Source organism: Trematomus bernacchii, unplaced genomic scaffold (genome assembly GCF_902827165.1).
Source record: "Trematomus bernacchii unplaced genomic scaffold, fTreBer1.1, whole genome shotgun sequence".
Lineage (NCBI taxonomy): Eukaryota > Metazoa > Chordata > Actinopteri > Perciformes > Nototheniidae > Trematomus > Trematomus bernacchii.
The window spans coordinates 1,799,221-1,817,356 of NW_022987608.1; the positions used below are offsets into that span (position 1 = coordinate 1,799,221).

Here is an 18,136-nt window from a genome sequence, read left to right on the forward strand (position 1 = left end):
ATTGTACACTTTCAGAGCGTTTCAGAGCAACATGTTTTGGTCGTGATCGCGCTCTGTTTACACAAAACCTATATTGGTGGCTTCACATGAACGCATCTCGTTTAACCTCCAAGGTTTTTCGAAAATGTTTCACCCTCCCTCTGCTTTTCTATCAAGAAAGTTGCTCAGTTTTTACCTGCAAATGTTTCTGTGGAAGCGTTAGGTGTTTAAAGTGGTGCACTGAAGGACAACATACTCACTGAAAGTCTGTTTAGGACTATTAAGAGCCCATTAAGTTCAGAAAAGTGCAACAATTTCACCCCAAACATAAGGTAGGCTGTGTGTACCTGAGCTGCTTTTCCTGCCAACAGAAAACAGTTTAATTAACAAATGTCTTTGCATCAAATGGTTTCAGATAGTTTGATGTGTTTATTTGCTGTGCTGTTTCTTCCCGAAGCCTGTGGGAATCTTGGTAAAAACAGCTGTTCACAGAAATCAACCTGCCATTCAATAGTTTCACCACTAGATGTCGCTGAATCACCGTGAAAACACAAGGCTCGTTTAAATACAGTTTTATTTTTACACTATTGTTTTTCATGTCTTAATTGAACAAGAACCATGCATAAAAATACTTTAATCTCAACGAAAGAAGATATAATGTATGCAAGATTTTAGCTAATGGCTAATTTCCATCTGCAGTCCCTGGGCAGGCAGCAATAAAGACAGTAATACAAACATTAAATAGTCTCTGTATCACAAAACAATATTAAAACAGATCAATATACTGCACATTTGTCAGTAACACTATTATGTTACAATGAATATTTAACAAAAAACCTAAAATGACATTCAAATGAATGCTGGCAAGACTGGTTGCTCAATATCATAATTTTTTTCAATGTCAGACTTTAATAAAAAACGTCCCTAAATAGATATAATGCCAGCAATTCAGTGTCCTTTTAACTAACTAAACAGTGTCGTTTTTGCTAAATGTCAATCTGCATGTTATGATTGAGTACTATATGTGTATACATGTCTGACAGCTATTTTAATTCACACTATAATACAGTGCTTATGTTAACATTTGTATTCTCAAAGTGTAAATGCTGTTATTTTTCCATTGTGGCATAAAACGCAAAAACAAAACTGCATTTAATTTAATTTTTTGGCATACATTTTTTACATTTCTTAATCAACATTGAAAAATTGCCTGTCAAAGGACATCATCCAGTTTAATCCAGTCATATATCCTGGACCCAGGAAGAGCCCAGGGGCCAAAGTCCCTCCTCACAGCGCCGGTGTGAAAGGGGCATGTGTTTTTGTATCTGTGCCTCCAGAGCTAACAGCAGAGGGGGGGTGGTCACTGTCGGGTCTTACAGCTGTGAAACATGGACCCTCCAACGGGGCCGACAACGGGCCCTTATGACTACGACATGCTGGTTATTGGAGGGGGGGCAGGGGGTCTGGCTGTGGCAAAGGTAAGCTTAACTTTACACAGAATATTTCCAGACCACAGTGTTTCTTATTCAAGCTTATTGTATTTCTTGCCCTCTCTAAGCCTTGTCATAACGAAAAAGCCATTACACAAATGTATACACTACATATAACCAGTATTAGACATTAGCTGACCTTTTTAATCACTGTTTTAGTGCAATCAATCAGATGTTTTTGCACAAAGCAACATTTATTATTATATGCAATACACAACGACAGCAATCTGCAGAAGTAAACTTGTATAAAAGCATTGACTACAGCCCAAGCTAACTCTGTATGTGTAGTTATAATGTATAAAGTAATGAAATGTCTAACTTCTTGGATAAAAATCCAATAAAAAAAGGTGTGCCCTTTTTGTTTAGTGCAGGAATACAATGCAGCATTGATTTGCTTGTGTCATTGTGTCATGTGATATTGAAGCTACAGCTAAAAGAAGTGAGACTTTCAAATAAATACATATCCAATATTCATACAAAATAGAAAAAGCACCGTCTATTCCCCCCTAATTTCACATTAGTAGCTTTAAAGAGCCCATTGTTTATCTGTCTGAACCACAACTCCCCTCTCACTCCTCTCATCATGTCTTTTTTCCGGCAGCAGAAACACATTTTCTACAGTTTAAGTTCCTCTGCATGAATCTGTCTGCAACTCCACTTCAGTCCCAGCACTTTGAGAACAACTCAGCCTCATAATTACTGCTCATCTGGTCAAACGGACACGCACCCACGCACGCACGCACGCACGCACGCACGCACGCACGCACGCACTCACACACACACACACACACACACACACACACACACACACACACACACACACACACACACACACACACACACAGCTCAGATAATTATCATATTCATGGGAGTTATGGTAATGAAAGGATCTGTAAGCAGCACTAGAGGAAAGTGGGAATGAGATGAGGAGCCGGGACAAAGGGTTAACCCGTTTTCAATATTTAATTGTTCTCCTTTGCTGCCTGAGTGCCTCGCTCTCATTTATCCTGTTTTCTCTCCTCTCTCGTTCCTCCAGGAGGCCGCAGGGTTGAGGAAAAAGGTTTTGATCCTCGACCTCCTGACTCCTTCTGTAAGAGGCTCAGAGAGAGGTGGGGGTTTCATTCTCTCTGTCTGAAGAGGCCTGGTGATTAGGAATAATTGCCACTTTTCTCTTCTGTTTTTGCGGCAGATGTTTTAACTTTTTAAAACTGTGTTTCTACTGAGTTGTACTGTTTCTCTGAACCGTATCTTTTGTTTACTTCTGTACGCAAGCATTTCCCAAATAGAGATCAATAAAGTATCTACCTACCTACCTACCTACCTACCTACCTACCTACCTACCTACCTACCTACCTACCTACCTACCTACCTACCTACCTACCTACCTAACCTACCTACCTACCTACCTACCTACCTACCTACCTACCTACCTACCTACCTACCTACCTACCTACCTACCTACCTACCTACCTACCTACCTACCTACCTACCTACCTACCTACCTACCTACCTACCTACCTACCTACCTACCTACCTACCTACCCTACCTACCTACCTACCTACCTACTTCCTTATCCGATGTGATGGTCTAAGGACAGAGGGTGTTGTATTCATATTCTGTATAAACTGTAAAGCCCCCTGAGACAAATGTAAAAAGTCTGATATTGGGCTAAACTTTTATTGATTGATGTCCTTTTTTTAATCCTCTTTGGTTTCCTTTGTTTCCTTTCCTTTTCCTCTCCTATCTTCCAGAGCTGGGAGGTTCCAGCGTGAACATCGACAGCATCCGGAAGTTTCTACAACAGGCGTCTCTGCTGGGGAAAGCTCTCCAAGACTCTCAGAAATATGGCTGGAAGTTGAAAGAAAATGGTAATTAAAAGAAAATATTGTCTATATATTATGATATAATATAGTTAATCGTGCCACACATGATAAACTATTGATGATTGATATGGCACTGGCCTTTTAATCATCCCTGAAGTAAAATCAATGAGTCACGGTGAGGTGTGTTTTAATTTTTATGGCCCACGATTGACCCGAGGGCGGCAGACTGTTCTCACTTTTGAAGAGCCAACTTTTTAATTTGGTTTTTAGTTGAATTGTATTTATTATTATTATTTGTGTATTCTTATATATTTTATTATTCTTATATTTTATTTATTTATTCACATTTTAATATCTTATTTATTTATTTTATTTTATTTATTATTATTTATTATTACATATTTTTATTAATTCATTTATTTCTGTTGGTTTTGAGCGATTTTATCAATTACAAAGTTATGTGTTACGTAAGGGATAATCCCACTTGGATTTAATGAAAGGTAACATCAACGTTTTGAAAACCTCTTGTTAACATTTCAGGACGTATATGTACATTTATCAGCTTGTCCTCAGTTTTCTCTCTTTGCTTCCTGTCAGCACCTCATGTCTGGAGTGATCTGGCGGCGGCCGTGCAGCAGACGGTGGAGACTCGAAGTCAGGAGGTGAAGAGGGAGCTGAAGAACTGTGGAGTCTTTTACATCAGAGCTCATGGAAAGATAGTGGAGTCGCACACTGTGGAGGTAAACTCTCCTGTAGTGTGTTGTATAGGTTTGTGTGCATGTAAATGGAGTTCCCCCCTCCTTGTATTGTCTCCATTCGACTCCTTTGTTTACTTCTGGAACATAGTGACATCACTATGTAACACTCACTCTTCTATTGGCTAGCGCTCCAACACATTGTACGTGATAGGTTAAGGGGCGGGACATCTCTAAGCGGTTGACCAATCACAACAGAGCCAGCCAGCTAACCAATCAGAGCAGACTGGGCTCTGGTTTCAGACAGAGGGTGAAAAGAGGTGCTGCAGCACAGACAGTATGAGAAAAATAAAGAGCTTTTTGAACATTAAAGCATGGAGACATGTCCCAGTAGAGACACTACATACTGATATACACCTGAACATCAGCAGGAGAAGACTCTTTAAAGTAGAGACACACTGATATACACCTGAACATCAGCAGGAGAGGACTCTTTAAAGTAGAGACACTACATACTGATATACACCTGAACATCAGCAGGAGAGGACTCTTTAAAGTAGAGACACACTGATATACACCTGAACATCAGCAGGAGAGGACTCTTTAAAGTAGAGACACTACATACTGATATACACCTGAAAATCAGCAGGAGAGGACTCTTTAAAGTAGATACACTACATACTGATATACACCTGAACATCAGCAGGAGAGGACTCTTTAAAGTAGAGACACTACATACTGATATACACCTGAACATCAGCAGGAGAGGACTCTTTAAAGTAGAGACACTACATACTGATATACACCTGAACATCAGCAGGAGAGGACTCTTTAAAGTAGAGACACTACATACTGATATACACCTGGACATCAGCAGGAGAGCACTCTTTAAAGTAGAGACACTACATACTGATATACACCTGAACATCAGCAGGAGAGGACTCTTTAAAGTAGAGACCACTAACATACTGATATACACCTGAACATCAGCAGGAGAGGACTCTTTAAAGTAGAGGACACTACATACTGATATACACCTGAACATCAGCAGGAGAGGACTCTTTAAAGTAGAGACACTACTACACACTGATATACACCTGAACATCAGCAGGAGAGGACTCTTTAAAGTAGAGACACTACACACTGATATACACCTGAACATCAGCAGGAGAGGACTCTTTAAAGTAGAGACACTACATACTGATATACACCTGAACATCAGCAGGAGAGGACTCTTTAAAGTAGAGACACTACATACTGATATACACCTGAACATCAGCAGGAGAGGACTCCTTTAAAAGTAGAGACACTACATACTGATATGAACCTGAAAGCTGAGCAGAATAGGTCCTCTTTAAAGAAGGACAACCAAGTTTATAAGGGTTCTGATATTAGTTTTTTTATTACATTTTAGTTTTTGATGTATTTTTTCTGCATTGCATACTAGTTTTATTTTATTTTGGGCCTGGTTCAATCCCTCATTTAGTGCTGATGTTTGCATCTTTTCACGTAATCAAATTGAGTCCCTTTCCCTACCACACTTGTTTACATTTCATATTTGTTGTCTTATTGGTTGAGTTCAACTTCGCTAGCTAAAATGTTATTAGAAAAACCACCTATAGGAAGAATCTACAATATTTGCAGCATCGCTGAGATATGCTTTTTTCTTGTTTGTGTTGAATCAGGTGACAGAAGTGAACGGGAGGAAGAGGCTTCTGAAAGCAGAGATCATCGTCATCGCTACAGGAGACAGACCTCAGTATCTGGACATACCTGGGGCCAGAGAGCACTGCGTGACCAGGTCAACCAGCACGCAAACATTACGAGTACTTTTACTCCACTACATTTATTTATTGTGAAATATAATCAAGTGTTAAATCAGACTTTAGTTCCACCTGGAGTAAATTCACAAGCTACCCTGCAGTATACAAAGTCATTCAAACTAGCTGCACCTTTACCAGCTTTGAGAACACTTTCATGATCAATCATTATAAAACATATCATATATATTATTCCTGAAATGGACCAATCTGCACAATGACTACTTTTACTGTCGCTACTTTAACTATATTTTGATGATAATACTTTTCTACTTTTACTTGAGGAACATTTTGAATGCAGGACTTTTACTGTAACAGAGTATTCCTACACTCTGGTACTTCTACTTTTACTCAAGTACAAGATCTGAGTACTTCTACTTTTACTCAAGTACAAGATCTGAGTTCTTCTACTTTTACTCAAGTACAAGATCTGAGTACTTCTACTTTTACTCAAGTACAAGATCTGAGTACTTCTACTTTTACTACAAGATCTGAGTACTTCTACTTTTACTACAAGATCTGAGTACTTCTACTTTTACTCAAGTACAAGATCTGAGTACTTCTATTTTTACTACAATATCTGAGTACTTCTACTTTTACTCAAGTACAAGATCTGAGTTCTTCTACTTTACTCAAGTACAAGATCTGAAGTTCGTTACTACTTTTACTGCAAGTACAAGATCTGAGTACTTCTATTTTTACTACAAATCATCTGAGTACTTCTACTTTACTCAAGTATGATTCTGAGACTCTTCTACTTTTAGCTACAAGATCTGATACTTCTACTTTACTACAAGATCTGAGTACTTCTACTTTTACTCAAGGACAAGATCTGAGAACTTCTACTTTTTACTCAAGTACAGATCCTGAGTACTACTTTTACTGCAAGTACAAGATTCTGAGTACTTCTACTTTTACTCAAGTACAAGAGATCTGAGTACTTCTACTTTACTACAAGATCTGCCGAGTACTTCTACTTTTACTAAAGATCTGATACGTACTGTACTCAAGTAAAGACTGCGTACTTCTATTACTCAGTACAAGATCTGAGTACTTCTAACTTTACTCAAGTACAAAGATCGGAGTACTTCTACTTTTACTCACGTACCAAGATCTGAGTTCTTTCTACTTTACTACCTCCAGTACAAGATCTGAGACTTCATTTTTACTACAATATCTGAGTACTTCTACTTTTACTCAAGTACAAGATCTGAGTACTTCTACTTTTCTCAAGTACAACATCTGAGTACTTCTACTTTTACTCAAGTACAAGATCTGAGTTCTTCTACTTTTACTACAAGATCTGAGTACTTCTACTTTTACTCAAGTACACGATCTGAGTACTTCTCCCACCTATACCACCTTATAAATAGAGTCTTCCTCCCCCTCTCCCCCCACAGTGAGGACCTCCTCTCCCTGCCTCACCCTCCAGGTCGGACCCTGGTTGTGGGCGGGTCTTCTGAGGGTTTGGAGTTCGCTGACTTCCTGTTTGGCCTCGGCCTGCCGGTCACCGTCCTCCTGCAGCCGGACCTGCTGCCGGGGTTTGATCAGAAGATGGCAGAGAAGATAGAAAACCACATGATCGTCAGTGGAGTGGAAACGCTTCACAAGTGTACACTCGCCAAGGTAATGAGAAAGAAAAAGACGGGAAGGATTCAAACTTGAAATGAGCTTTCTTTAAATGTTGTTTTGCTTCTCTGTGTCAGGTGGAGAAGACTGAAGCTAAGGAGGACGTTTCAGGTATGGCAACTGATAACATTTCTTATTAGATTACATTTAGATTAGGTTCAAGTTTATTGTCATTGCACAGTACAACGAATGCAGTTTGCATCCAACCAGAAAGTAAGGAAGAGGAGAAGAGTAGTAAAGTGCATGAGGTTTCAATAAACACACATATCAGATCAATATAGATACATGTATAAATATGAATACATGTCTTTTGATAAGGTGCAGATTTAGAGCACATACATATAAGGTGCAGGGTTTAGGCATTCAGTATAGAAGTTAAATATATCTGGAGAATGTTACATCGAATAATACATTTGAAGAAATGGCTGTGATACAAATAGTTTAGAGGCGAAATGCGCTGATGTGATGGTAGTATTTTGTGTTTATAAACCTCATACAGTAAATCTTACAATCCCTTCATGCCATAAAGCTCCATTGTTGTCAAAAAACTGTTGAAAAACATAAATTAGCCTCGCAGTTGCAATGGATGACGCACGCACGCACGCACGCACACACACACACATACACACATACACACACATACACACACGCGCCCACATACACCATACTGCTTCTATAAATATTTACTAGAGCACCAAATGAAGATTAATCCACTGCTGAACAAAGACGGCACCAAATGCACTATTTCCTCCGCTTTGAGGATCATTTATCACAAACTGCAGTGACCCCCTGTTTAAGGGTTTGGTAAGCCATTTTTAAATAAGTGAAACTTTATCTGTGAACAGTTTTCAAAGCCACAGGCAGGATAGGGAAGTCATGAGATAGATTTGTGCATTAGAGGGAATAGAAATGTAACTTTGGGGTCTGAAACTGGCAGCATTTTACAAGTTAATTAACAAGTTATAACCAGATGAGGTACGTTACATATTCTATTCTATTAGGTGGTTCTTCAACATCAACACAGTCTTCTAAGGGACGACTTCGAGTGACCATCATCACATCAGAAGGCCAAACTGAACAGAGAGACTTTGACACGGTACGCTTCTACATTCTTGTATTTCCACATGTATATGTTTGACTTTTTTTTAATTTCTATTTGAGATGTTTACATTTTGGATTGTTTATGTCTAGTCTTTTAATTTCTCTTATGTACAATGCCTTGTCTTTTTATGCTGCTGCAACGCAAACATTTCCCAAATTGGGATCAATTAAGTACTTCTTATCTTATCTTATCTTATCCAATTAGTTTCAATCGTCATTTCTTCAGGACAACATCCCGGTGTCTCAACGTGTCTCTGTGTCTTCAGGTGCTGCTCAGCGTTGGAAGAAAAGCCTCCACTAGTGACATTGGTCTGGAGTGTGTTGGAGTGCAGTGCAGCCCAGAGTGTGTTAAACCTCTCCTCTCTCACTCTCACTTTGACCCAGATGTTTGCACAGCATGTCCTTCTTTATTTGTATTTACTTGCACTATTTTATCTGTTTTATTTGTTCTATGTCCTATATATATATTGCACTGTTGGAGGAGCCTGTGACCAACGTTTTTCATTGACATATCTACACTGTAGCTAATGTGCAAATGACAATAAAGCCTTGAATTGAAATTGAATGAAGTTCCTGTGTGTTTCATCTGTGCAGCAGTGGCAGGATCCTGGTGAACGAGAGGGATCAGACCGATGTGGATCATATTTACGCCGTCGGATCAGTGCAGCATGGACGCCCCTCCACCACCGGCCTCGCAGTGCATGCTGGGACGCTGCTGGCCCGTCGGCTCTTCAGAGAAGACACCACCTTGGTACTTGTTTGCATCATTTTAACACTAAAACTATTGATCCTATGACCAAGTGTGTGTTGTGTTTTGTTGGATTCTTTGAATGCATTTAGAGTTTTTTCTGTGTATTTTTGAAATGGTGGTTGTGATCCAGAAGCTGCATACGAGACAACAAAATGTTTGACATTATTTGAGCTAATATAACGTATCATTCACAGTGTGATTACACCAATGTTCCCATTGTTGTGCTGACTCAAATGGAGTATGCTGCCTGTGGTCTGACTGAGGAGAAAGCCAATACAACATTTGGAGAAGCCAGTGTCGAGGTACACACACACACACTCACACACTCTCACACACACACACACAGAAATCTAGTATAGACGGTGAGAAGAGAGTGTTTTACAATCCTAGCCTCCACAGTGGATTCAGGTGATTTAGGATGCACCACTGGGGATGTTTCAGGCTGTGTTATCCATCTCTGCTCACACACTCACACACTCACACACACACACACACACACACACACACACACACACACACACACACACACACACACACACACACACTCTAAATTCGAAATGTCCTTCCTCCTGCAGGTGTATCACAGCTACTACTGGCCGCTGGAGTGGGAACTTCCTGCCAGGAATAAATACTCCTGCTACGTGAAAGTCATCTGCCACATCCCTGACCTGGTAGGATTTTATTTTTTAAAAGCTGCTCTAATCAATATTCTAATATTAACAATTGCTCCAAAAACTTTGCATTATGTAAAGAGTGATACAAACCCAACAGTTCACTTTGGCTTTTAAGGTGTCTTCAGCTCTTTGTTTTTGGTTTCAGTCCCCAAAATAATATCACATTATGTCATTAGGGTATTTTTGCCATAACCGTATTCCTGACATTAGAAAAAAAAATACTGGAAAATTATTATATTATTGATTTCAAGAGCATGCAATTTTAACAACACTACAATATAGTATAATGTAACACTTTGTCTTCAAATACTCAGTAAAAACTAAACAAGTATTGCATTTCAGAATAAGCTTCAAATTCTGTTTCAAATACAAAAACAACAAAACATAATCAACCACAAATCTTAAGTGCACGTTTAAAGTGGACCTATTATGCTATATTGGAAAAATATATTGTAGGGCCATACCTATACAAAACATGTCTGTGAAGTTTTATTTTCAAAATACCAAACAGATCACCCATTGTAGCCATGCCTCATACTGCTCAAACCCCTCTTTTGAAGCCCTGTTAGAGAAACGCGGATTTTGGGTCCTTAGCTTGAAAAAAAGAAAAGAAGGAGGCGGAGCTAATGCCTGATCAGAATTCTACCGGAGATAAAGTTAAATTCTGCTGTGATAAAACGCCATCCTGTTCTAAACCACGTCAAGGATTATTTCTGAAACAGTATGGAGCTCAAATGCTTTTTCTCTTGCAGGTTTATCACAAGGTGAGTTTTTATTTCCTGCTTTTTAAACACATGTGCTCTCCAGTACAGGTTAGCTCTGAGTGTTAGCGAGGCTCTGCTAATGTAAACAAAGACGAGATTACGTCCAAAACACGTCAGGCATTGTTTCTGATAGCAATTTTCTGTGGGTCCACCGCCGATTTGACGTCATATCGGCAGCAAATCTGTATCCGCTCGTTGTACCTGTGGGGGAAACTTCTGTGTAGCAATGCAGTGGGAGTCACCGACTCAGGAAGGAGACACGGTGAGAGTTGGAGCTTTGATGTCAAACACTGATGGGTTTATTCAGAGTATCGGCCGGAGGATTCACATCACAAGTCAAAGAGTCAGAGGGTCTGACTTCACGGGAGAGTTGCCACGTCAATTCTGAAGAAGCCTCTCTCTATGTTAGACCTTTTAACTGGCTCACAGAGAGTAATCAACATCTCTGAAGGAGTTGACTAAACAGCTGGGAACACTGAATCACTTGCGTCCGACACTTATGGCCTCAAAGATTTCACATCTTAGAGTCCACAAACACCGATAAAGAAGTGCCTCAGCGTTCTCACAACAATTACCCTTCGTGCCAGACAAGTTGACCGGTCACAAACTGGTAACAACAACACATATGGCACCAATGCCTTTCCTTAAAGGAGATAACAGACGTCAGAGTAGATCATAAAACGTCACAGAGCAAAAGGTTAGATATCTAGAATAATTATTCCTTAACAGTACCCCTATTTTTAAAAGATTTGGGTACGGAGGAAAAGAGAGAGGGTTTTATTTTCTGACGCTGCGTGAGTTCCCCGACACACCGGGGACACATATTTATGTATAAAAGACATCACTAAGTGCATTTTGCATGATAGGTCCCCTTTAAACAGCCTTAAAATACAAAATACTTACCCTTAAATCTTCTTTTAACCTCCAAAATAGTTATTTATTTGTACGCCCTGGAAGTTCTCCACCATCACTATGTGACGGACACATTAGCGAAATAAAGTGAGGAGCATAATGAAGAAGTATTGCCTGATCCAATATAAAGTGCACTGCTCCTGCATATGATTAGATATCACCATCTAATCATATCATATACTAACATCTAATATGTAAATGAAGCCCCCGCACACTTCGCCTCTCTCAGCTATAATCAGATTCTTTGTTTTTTCTCCTGAGATATTTAATCATTATGCCTCAAAGTGTGCAATAGTTCTCCCCGCATTATTCCACCCACTGCTTCGTCATATTTTTAGCCCTTTCCACAGTTGATTTGGCTCACCTCAAGGTAACTGCATTTCAAAAGGCCTCTCTGCCAACTGCTGGTAACTGTGTTAATATCAATATTCTCTGCTCATTATCACTTTATTCCCTGGCTGGGTCACAATTAAAATACAATGCCGCCATTTAAAGCATTTGAAGAACAGAGGCTTGACTTAAAGGTCCCCTATTATAGTGTTTTTCATCAATATATTATAGGTCTCAGATATATACAAACATGTCTCTGAAGTGTTTGGCTCCAAACACCAAACAGATCATTGCAGCATCCCATCATCCCCTCTGTTTCAGCCCTGTTTCCAAAGTGCTGATTCTCTGTCTGTTACTTTATATGAAAATAAGGAGCCCCTCCCCACGCCCCTCTGAGAGAGATTTGGTTACAAAGAACACAATGGTGCTCTAGGAGGAGATTCAGGTGATAAGGTGGGGGGGGGGTTACCTTGGTTGCTGATTGGCTAATGGTTACACAAGCCAAAAAAATCGTTATGACATCATAAAGTGGCCAAAATCTGATCAGCTCATTTTCAGACAGGTTTTTATATAAATGGATCAGGACAAAAAGAGAGAGAATCTTTGTTCCTGAAACTTTCAGAGTCTCTTTCCACAGAGGGGACACATGTTGATGTAGAAGAGACATGAAGAAGAGGGGACACATGTTGATGTAGAAGAGACGTGAAGAAGAGGGGACACATGTTGATGTAGAAGAGACATGAAGAAGAGGGGACACATGTTGATGTAGAAGAGACATGAAGAAGAGGGGACACATGTTGATGTAGAAGAGACATGAGGAAGAGGGGACACATGTTGATGTAGAAGAGACATGAGGAAGAGGGGACACATGTTGATGTAGAAGAGACATGAAGAAGAGGGGACACATGTTGATGTAGAAGAGACATGAAAAAGTGGATTTTGCACAATAGGTGACCTTTTAAGAACAGAAGCTCAACTTGAACAATGACTTTGCAGTTAAGGAACTCAAATGGACATAGATATTTGTTTTTTTGGACCCAGTTTAGATATGATTCACAAGCTATTTAACTGGGATGGTTTTGGGATGTGATGTTGCCGATCCTGCTTCAGACTCAGAGACTTTTCGTGTCTAACATGACATTGTTTCTCTGATTTAAACTTTAGTGAACCCCCTATAACCTGCTGTTCCTCCACAGGAGCGAGTGCTTGGTGTCCACATCCTGGGCCCGAACGCTGGAGACATCCTCCAAGGCTTCGTCGCAGCGATGAAATGTGGACTCACCAAAGAACAGCTGGACGCCACAGTGGGCCTCCAACCCGGGTCCGCCCAGGTCAGAATCCTTCATCATCTGCATCCTTCTTCCACACTTTTGCATAAAAACAGCTGCACTATGACGGCTATTAAAGGGATATTAAGGTACTTTTTCATAGTTGGTGTACAGTAGATAGGAGTCAAAAAATGTATTTTAGCCACCTGAAAATGCAGTTGAAGTGTATGCAATATTTACATCCTTTTTGACCACTTTTGCTTGCCATAAGATGACTCTTTTCAACATGGAACTGTAGTCGTTATCTATGATCTTGCTAAGGCAATATCATTTAAAAAAACATACATTTTCCCTCACAGTAAGGAGGAATTGCTGGTATACAGTACCTCCACCAGTTACACATATTAAATAACCAATAGATGATATGGTAGACCAGCAACTTTTGTGTCATGTGAGTTACATTTCTTATCATTTCAATGGACTCTGGTTGCTTTGGGGAAAGTTAGAAAGAGTCTCAAAGAAAAGTAAGGCATTGAAAGGTCGTTCTGAATATGATACTGATTATTTTAGCCTTTGGTTAAGTGGCTAGTATACGTTTTCCTACAACCCGCGTCTACAAAAGTACATTTATTTACTTCTCTGCCTTTACTCCTGTCTACGTTTTGAACCCAACCAACCTCCATCAACTTAATCCAATCACTGACTATGAAAAATACCCCACTTCTAACAATCTGAACCATCCCTTTAAGGCACAGTATGGCGACCTGCTGCTTTTGACAACAATACATTTCCCCCCCAGCAGCATTAATTCCATGTCACCTCCTGTATGTCCAGTCTCGCTCTGTTTATACTGTGCTGAGACGTCCGTTTTGAGATATTACCATGTGTAGCCCTTGGAAAAAGCTTGAGTGTCTGGGGTCAATGCCAGAGCAGCAGATTCAAATGAGTTTCCTGCTCTGAATGCTGCTCGTCTGAATTATTCATAGCAATATTTAATAAACCTCTCCGTGGAGACTGACCTCGCAGTACATGAGCGGGTTAATACTCAACACTTTCTAAACTTAATTAATAAGGCTTTGAATCGGGTGTTAAATAGAGGTCCTGGCAATGTCAGCTAAGAAAGGGTTTTGAGATGCAGTTTAATGGCTCATCATAGATCCTGTTATTGATGCTCTGAGGGAAGCTGTAATCAACCTTTAATGACTGCATGATTTAAATCACTTAAAGGACACATTACTATACTCATTTTCAGGTTTATATCAGTATGTAGTGTCTCTACTTTAAAGAGTCCTCTCCTGCTGATGTTCAGGTGTATATCAGTATGTAGTGTCTCTACTTTAAAGAGTCCTCTCCTGCTGATGTTCAGGTGTATATCAGTATGTAGTGTCTCTACTTTAAAGAGTCCTCTCCTGCTGATGTTCAGGTGTATATCGGTATGTAGTGTCTCTACTTTAAAGAGTCCTCTCCTGTTGATGTTCAGGTGTATATCAGTATGTAGTGTCTCTACTTTAAAGAGTCCTCTCCTGCTGATGTTCAGGTGTATATCAGTATTTAGTGTCTCTACTTTAAAGAGTCCTCTCCTGCTGATGTTCAGGTGTATATCAGTATGTAGTGTCTCTACTTTAAAGAGTCCTCTCCTGCTGATGTTCAGGTGTATACCAGTATGTAGTGTCTCTACTTTAAAGAGTCCTCTCCTGCTGATGTTCAGGTGTATATCAGTATGTAGTGTCTCTACTTTAAAGAGTCCTCTCCTGCTGATGTTCAGGTGTATATCAGTATGTAGTGTCTCTACTTTAAAGAGTCCTCTCCTGCTGATGTTCAGGTGCATATCAGTATGTAGTGTCTCTACTTTAAAGAGTCCTCTCCTGCTGATGTTCAGGTGTATATCAGTATGTAGTGTCTCTACTTTAAAGAGTCCTCTCCTGCTGGGGTTCAGGTGTATATCAGTATGTAGTGTCTCTACTTTAAAGAGTCCTCTCCTGCTTATGTTCAGGTGTATATCAGTATGTAGTGTCTCTACTTTAAAGAGTCCTCTCCTGCTGATGTTCAGGTGGATATCAGTATGTAGTGTCTCTACTTTAAAGAGTCCTCTCCTGCTGATGTTCAGGTGTATATCAGTATGTAGTGTCTCTACTTTAAAGAGTCCTCTCCTGCTGATGTTCAGGTGTATATCAGTATGTAGTGTCTCTACTTTAAAGAGTCCTCTCCTGTTGATGTTCAGGTGTATATCAGTATGTAGTGTCTCTACTTTAAAGAGTCCTCTCCTGTTGATGTTCAGGTGTATATCAGTATGTAGTGTCTCTACATGTCTCCATGCTTTAATGTTCAAAAAGCTCTTTATTTCTCTCATACTGTCTGTGCTGCAGCACCTCTTTTCACCCTCTGTCTGAAACCAGAGCCCAGTCTGCTCTGATTGGTTAGCTGGCCGGCTCTGTTGTGATTGGTCAACCTGCTTAGAGATGTCCCGCCCCTTAGCCTATCACGTAATGTGTAGCGCTAGCCAATAGGAGCACGACTGTTACAGAGTGACGTCACTAGAAGTAAACACAGGAGTTCAATGGAGACGTTTCAGGCAGAGGGTGAGTTTGTGGCAGAGACACCAGGATTGTAGTCTTTGCAGACCATTTACATGCACAAAAACCTGTATTTAACACGCTACAGGAATAGGAAAAATTCAAAAATCGTAATAGGGCCTCTTTAAACTTGTCTGTGAGTATCATATATTCATCCTAATACGACATAAGGCAGTTTGTACTCCAGATCTGAAAGTCAATATGTCATGATTTAGTCTCAGATGTCCAACTTTCACACGTTACTGAATAATACATGTGTTTATACTTGTATATACTGTATTTTCTCCCATTCTCACACACTGATACGGTCTCTCTTTGTTGCCCAGGTGTTCAGCTCATTGACGGAAACCCAGCGCATGACTGAGGCCTTGATGATGAGAGGAAACTGCTGAGGTTAGCCCCCTGCTGTCAAGCACAGTTGCCTATAGCAACAGTGTAAGACAGCAGGGAGGTATTTAACGTGTTTTAGCGGCAGTTTGGCTATCTCACCATCCAATGACGTCCTCACCTGCATCCTGTCCTGCAGGCGGGCGAGGACTGATGACACTGCGCCTGACACACGTCTCGTTTTCTGCTTTTCGGTTTGTTTACACTTTTTCTCAATCAATGGCTTTGTGCGTAGCTTTGAAATACGGAGTACAGAACCATTGATTCGCTTAAAATGTACGGAAGATAAGAAGCTCCCCAAGGTTCTGCCTGAAAGTCTCTGTAAGCTTTACTATAGCTGAGTTTCTACAGGCTGCAGGAGAGTGATAAGGCTCCAGGACTGGATGCATTTAAATGGAGTTAAAGCTCAGGATTATACTCTTTCCATGACGCGGTTTTACAGCCTTATTTTCATGTAATGAACTAGAAGGGGATTATGGAATTACCCAAATAAATAGTGTTTATTGGCGAATGCTCTCACTTTAATGTATGCATACAGTGTTTTTATTGAGACAGTAGGCCAGCGTTTGTGAGTTTGTGATTCGCTCTATTGTTTGCTTTCCCTCTTTTATATTCTCTCTCTGCCTCTGAGCACAGTGACGCTCTTAAAACAACAGTTACATATTCATGCAGGGCATTAAACTAAGTGTCTCGTACAAACTAATGCGGGACTGGAGTGCGGATATTTAATAAAAGCATGTCGCTGAAGTTCCCCCACCTCCTCAGCTCCACACTCTGCATACCACTTTGGTTCGTGCAAGGACGTCATTTGTATTCTTTGTGTGTTGCAGCCCATTCAATCCCATGTCAATGCCTGTTTTGAACGTGCATTATACTGTTGCTTGCTTAACATTGTTGCCATTAAATGCACATTTTCTTTAGAGGTTCTCCTCCAGACCACCTTCTGATTCTCTGACCTGCTTGTAAGACGGATATCCTAATTACAGAAAGTGCAGTATCTCTCAGCGTGTGCCATTGAAACAGCCATTAATGCATAATTTGATGACTGTGTAAGGTTAAGAAGCTGCTTGGAGGTCTCGCGATCAATCACTGCCTTGCTCTTGGACAGAGTTCACCTGAGTGTCCTGTAGCACCACTAGATGGCACTGTAGCTGTATGTGGAATATAAGAGAGCAATGTGGAAAATAAATAAAAATAACGCTGATGCAGCAATGTGTGGGTTAATGAAACACATTACAGTCGAATTGATTCTGCTAATGCAACTACTGTAATACTGCTACCATGATTACTAATGATATTATTACTTTATGTGAGCGCTAGCAATAAAACTCCTTCTGCAGCTGCTGCTATGAGGGTAATCACTGAAACTGCACTCATGCTATTTGTGCTGCAATTGGTGTTGCTATCAATATCAGTTGAACTTGTACTACCCCAATATTTTAATACTTTTTATTTATCGGCTTATTTCATTAAACAAATGCCCTTTGTTCTGAATAGAAACTCATATTTTTAAAACCAAATCACAACAAAGACACAAAGAAAAAACTGAAATACAAAATGAAAAGCAGTAGTAATCATTACAATGATTAAAGCTGATAGCAAAGCAATGGCTCTTTTATCGTAGGTCGAACCAAATAGAGGGATGATAATAATAATCTTTATTTGTATAGCACCTTTCATACAAGACTTGCAGTTCAAAGTGCTTCACAGTAGACATCTCTTGAAAAACTCACAGAAAATTGATATGCAGTAACCAGTAAAAGACATCAAAACTAGCATAGGATAGACGTATAAACAATACATTTAGATTAAAGGTACAATGTTAAAATTGTGCATTAAAAGGAGGATAGTGCAAATACAACACAACATGAGGTGACAGGTTAAAATGCATTGAGAAAGTGAGAAAGTAATAATAAGGATGTTTGGATTTGGTCTTGAT

At 39.9% G+C, this 18,136-nt stretch overlaps 1 protein-coding gene across 1 annotated transcript; it reads left to right on the plus strand.

Moving 5' to 3' along the window:
- Window positions 1-96: 96 nt before the first annotated feature.
- On the plus strand, window positions 97-17,564 carry LOC117483049 (thioredoxin reductase 1, cytoplasmic-like). The gene is made up of 15 exons (XM_034131198.1): window positions 97-311; window positions 1,317-1,457; window positions 2,506-2,578; window positions 3,222-3,338; window positions 3,891-4,033; window positions 5,674-5,789; window positions 7,209-7,434; window positions 7,515-7,548; window positions 8,439-8,533; window positions 8,805-8,881; window positions 9,133-9,289; window positions 9,484-9,591; window positions 9,865-9,960; window positions 13,166-13,300; window positions 16,137-17,564. The coding sequence occupies exons 2-15, from the start codon at window positions 1,368-1,370 to the stop codon at window positions 16,200-16,202; spliced, it is 1,533 nt and encodes a 510-aa protein (XP_033987089.1). The 5' UTR covers window positions 97-311; window positions 1,317-1,367; the 3' UTR covers window positions 16,203-17,564.
- The last annotated feature ends 572 nt before the right edge of the window (window positions 17,565-18,136 follow it).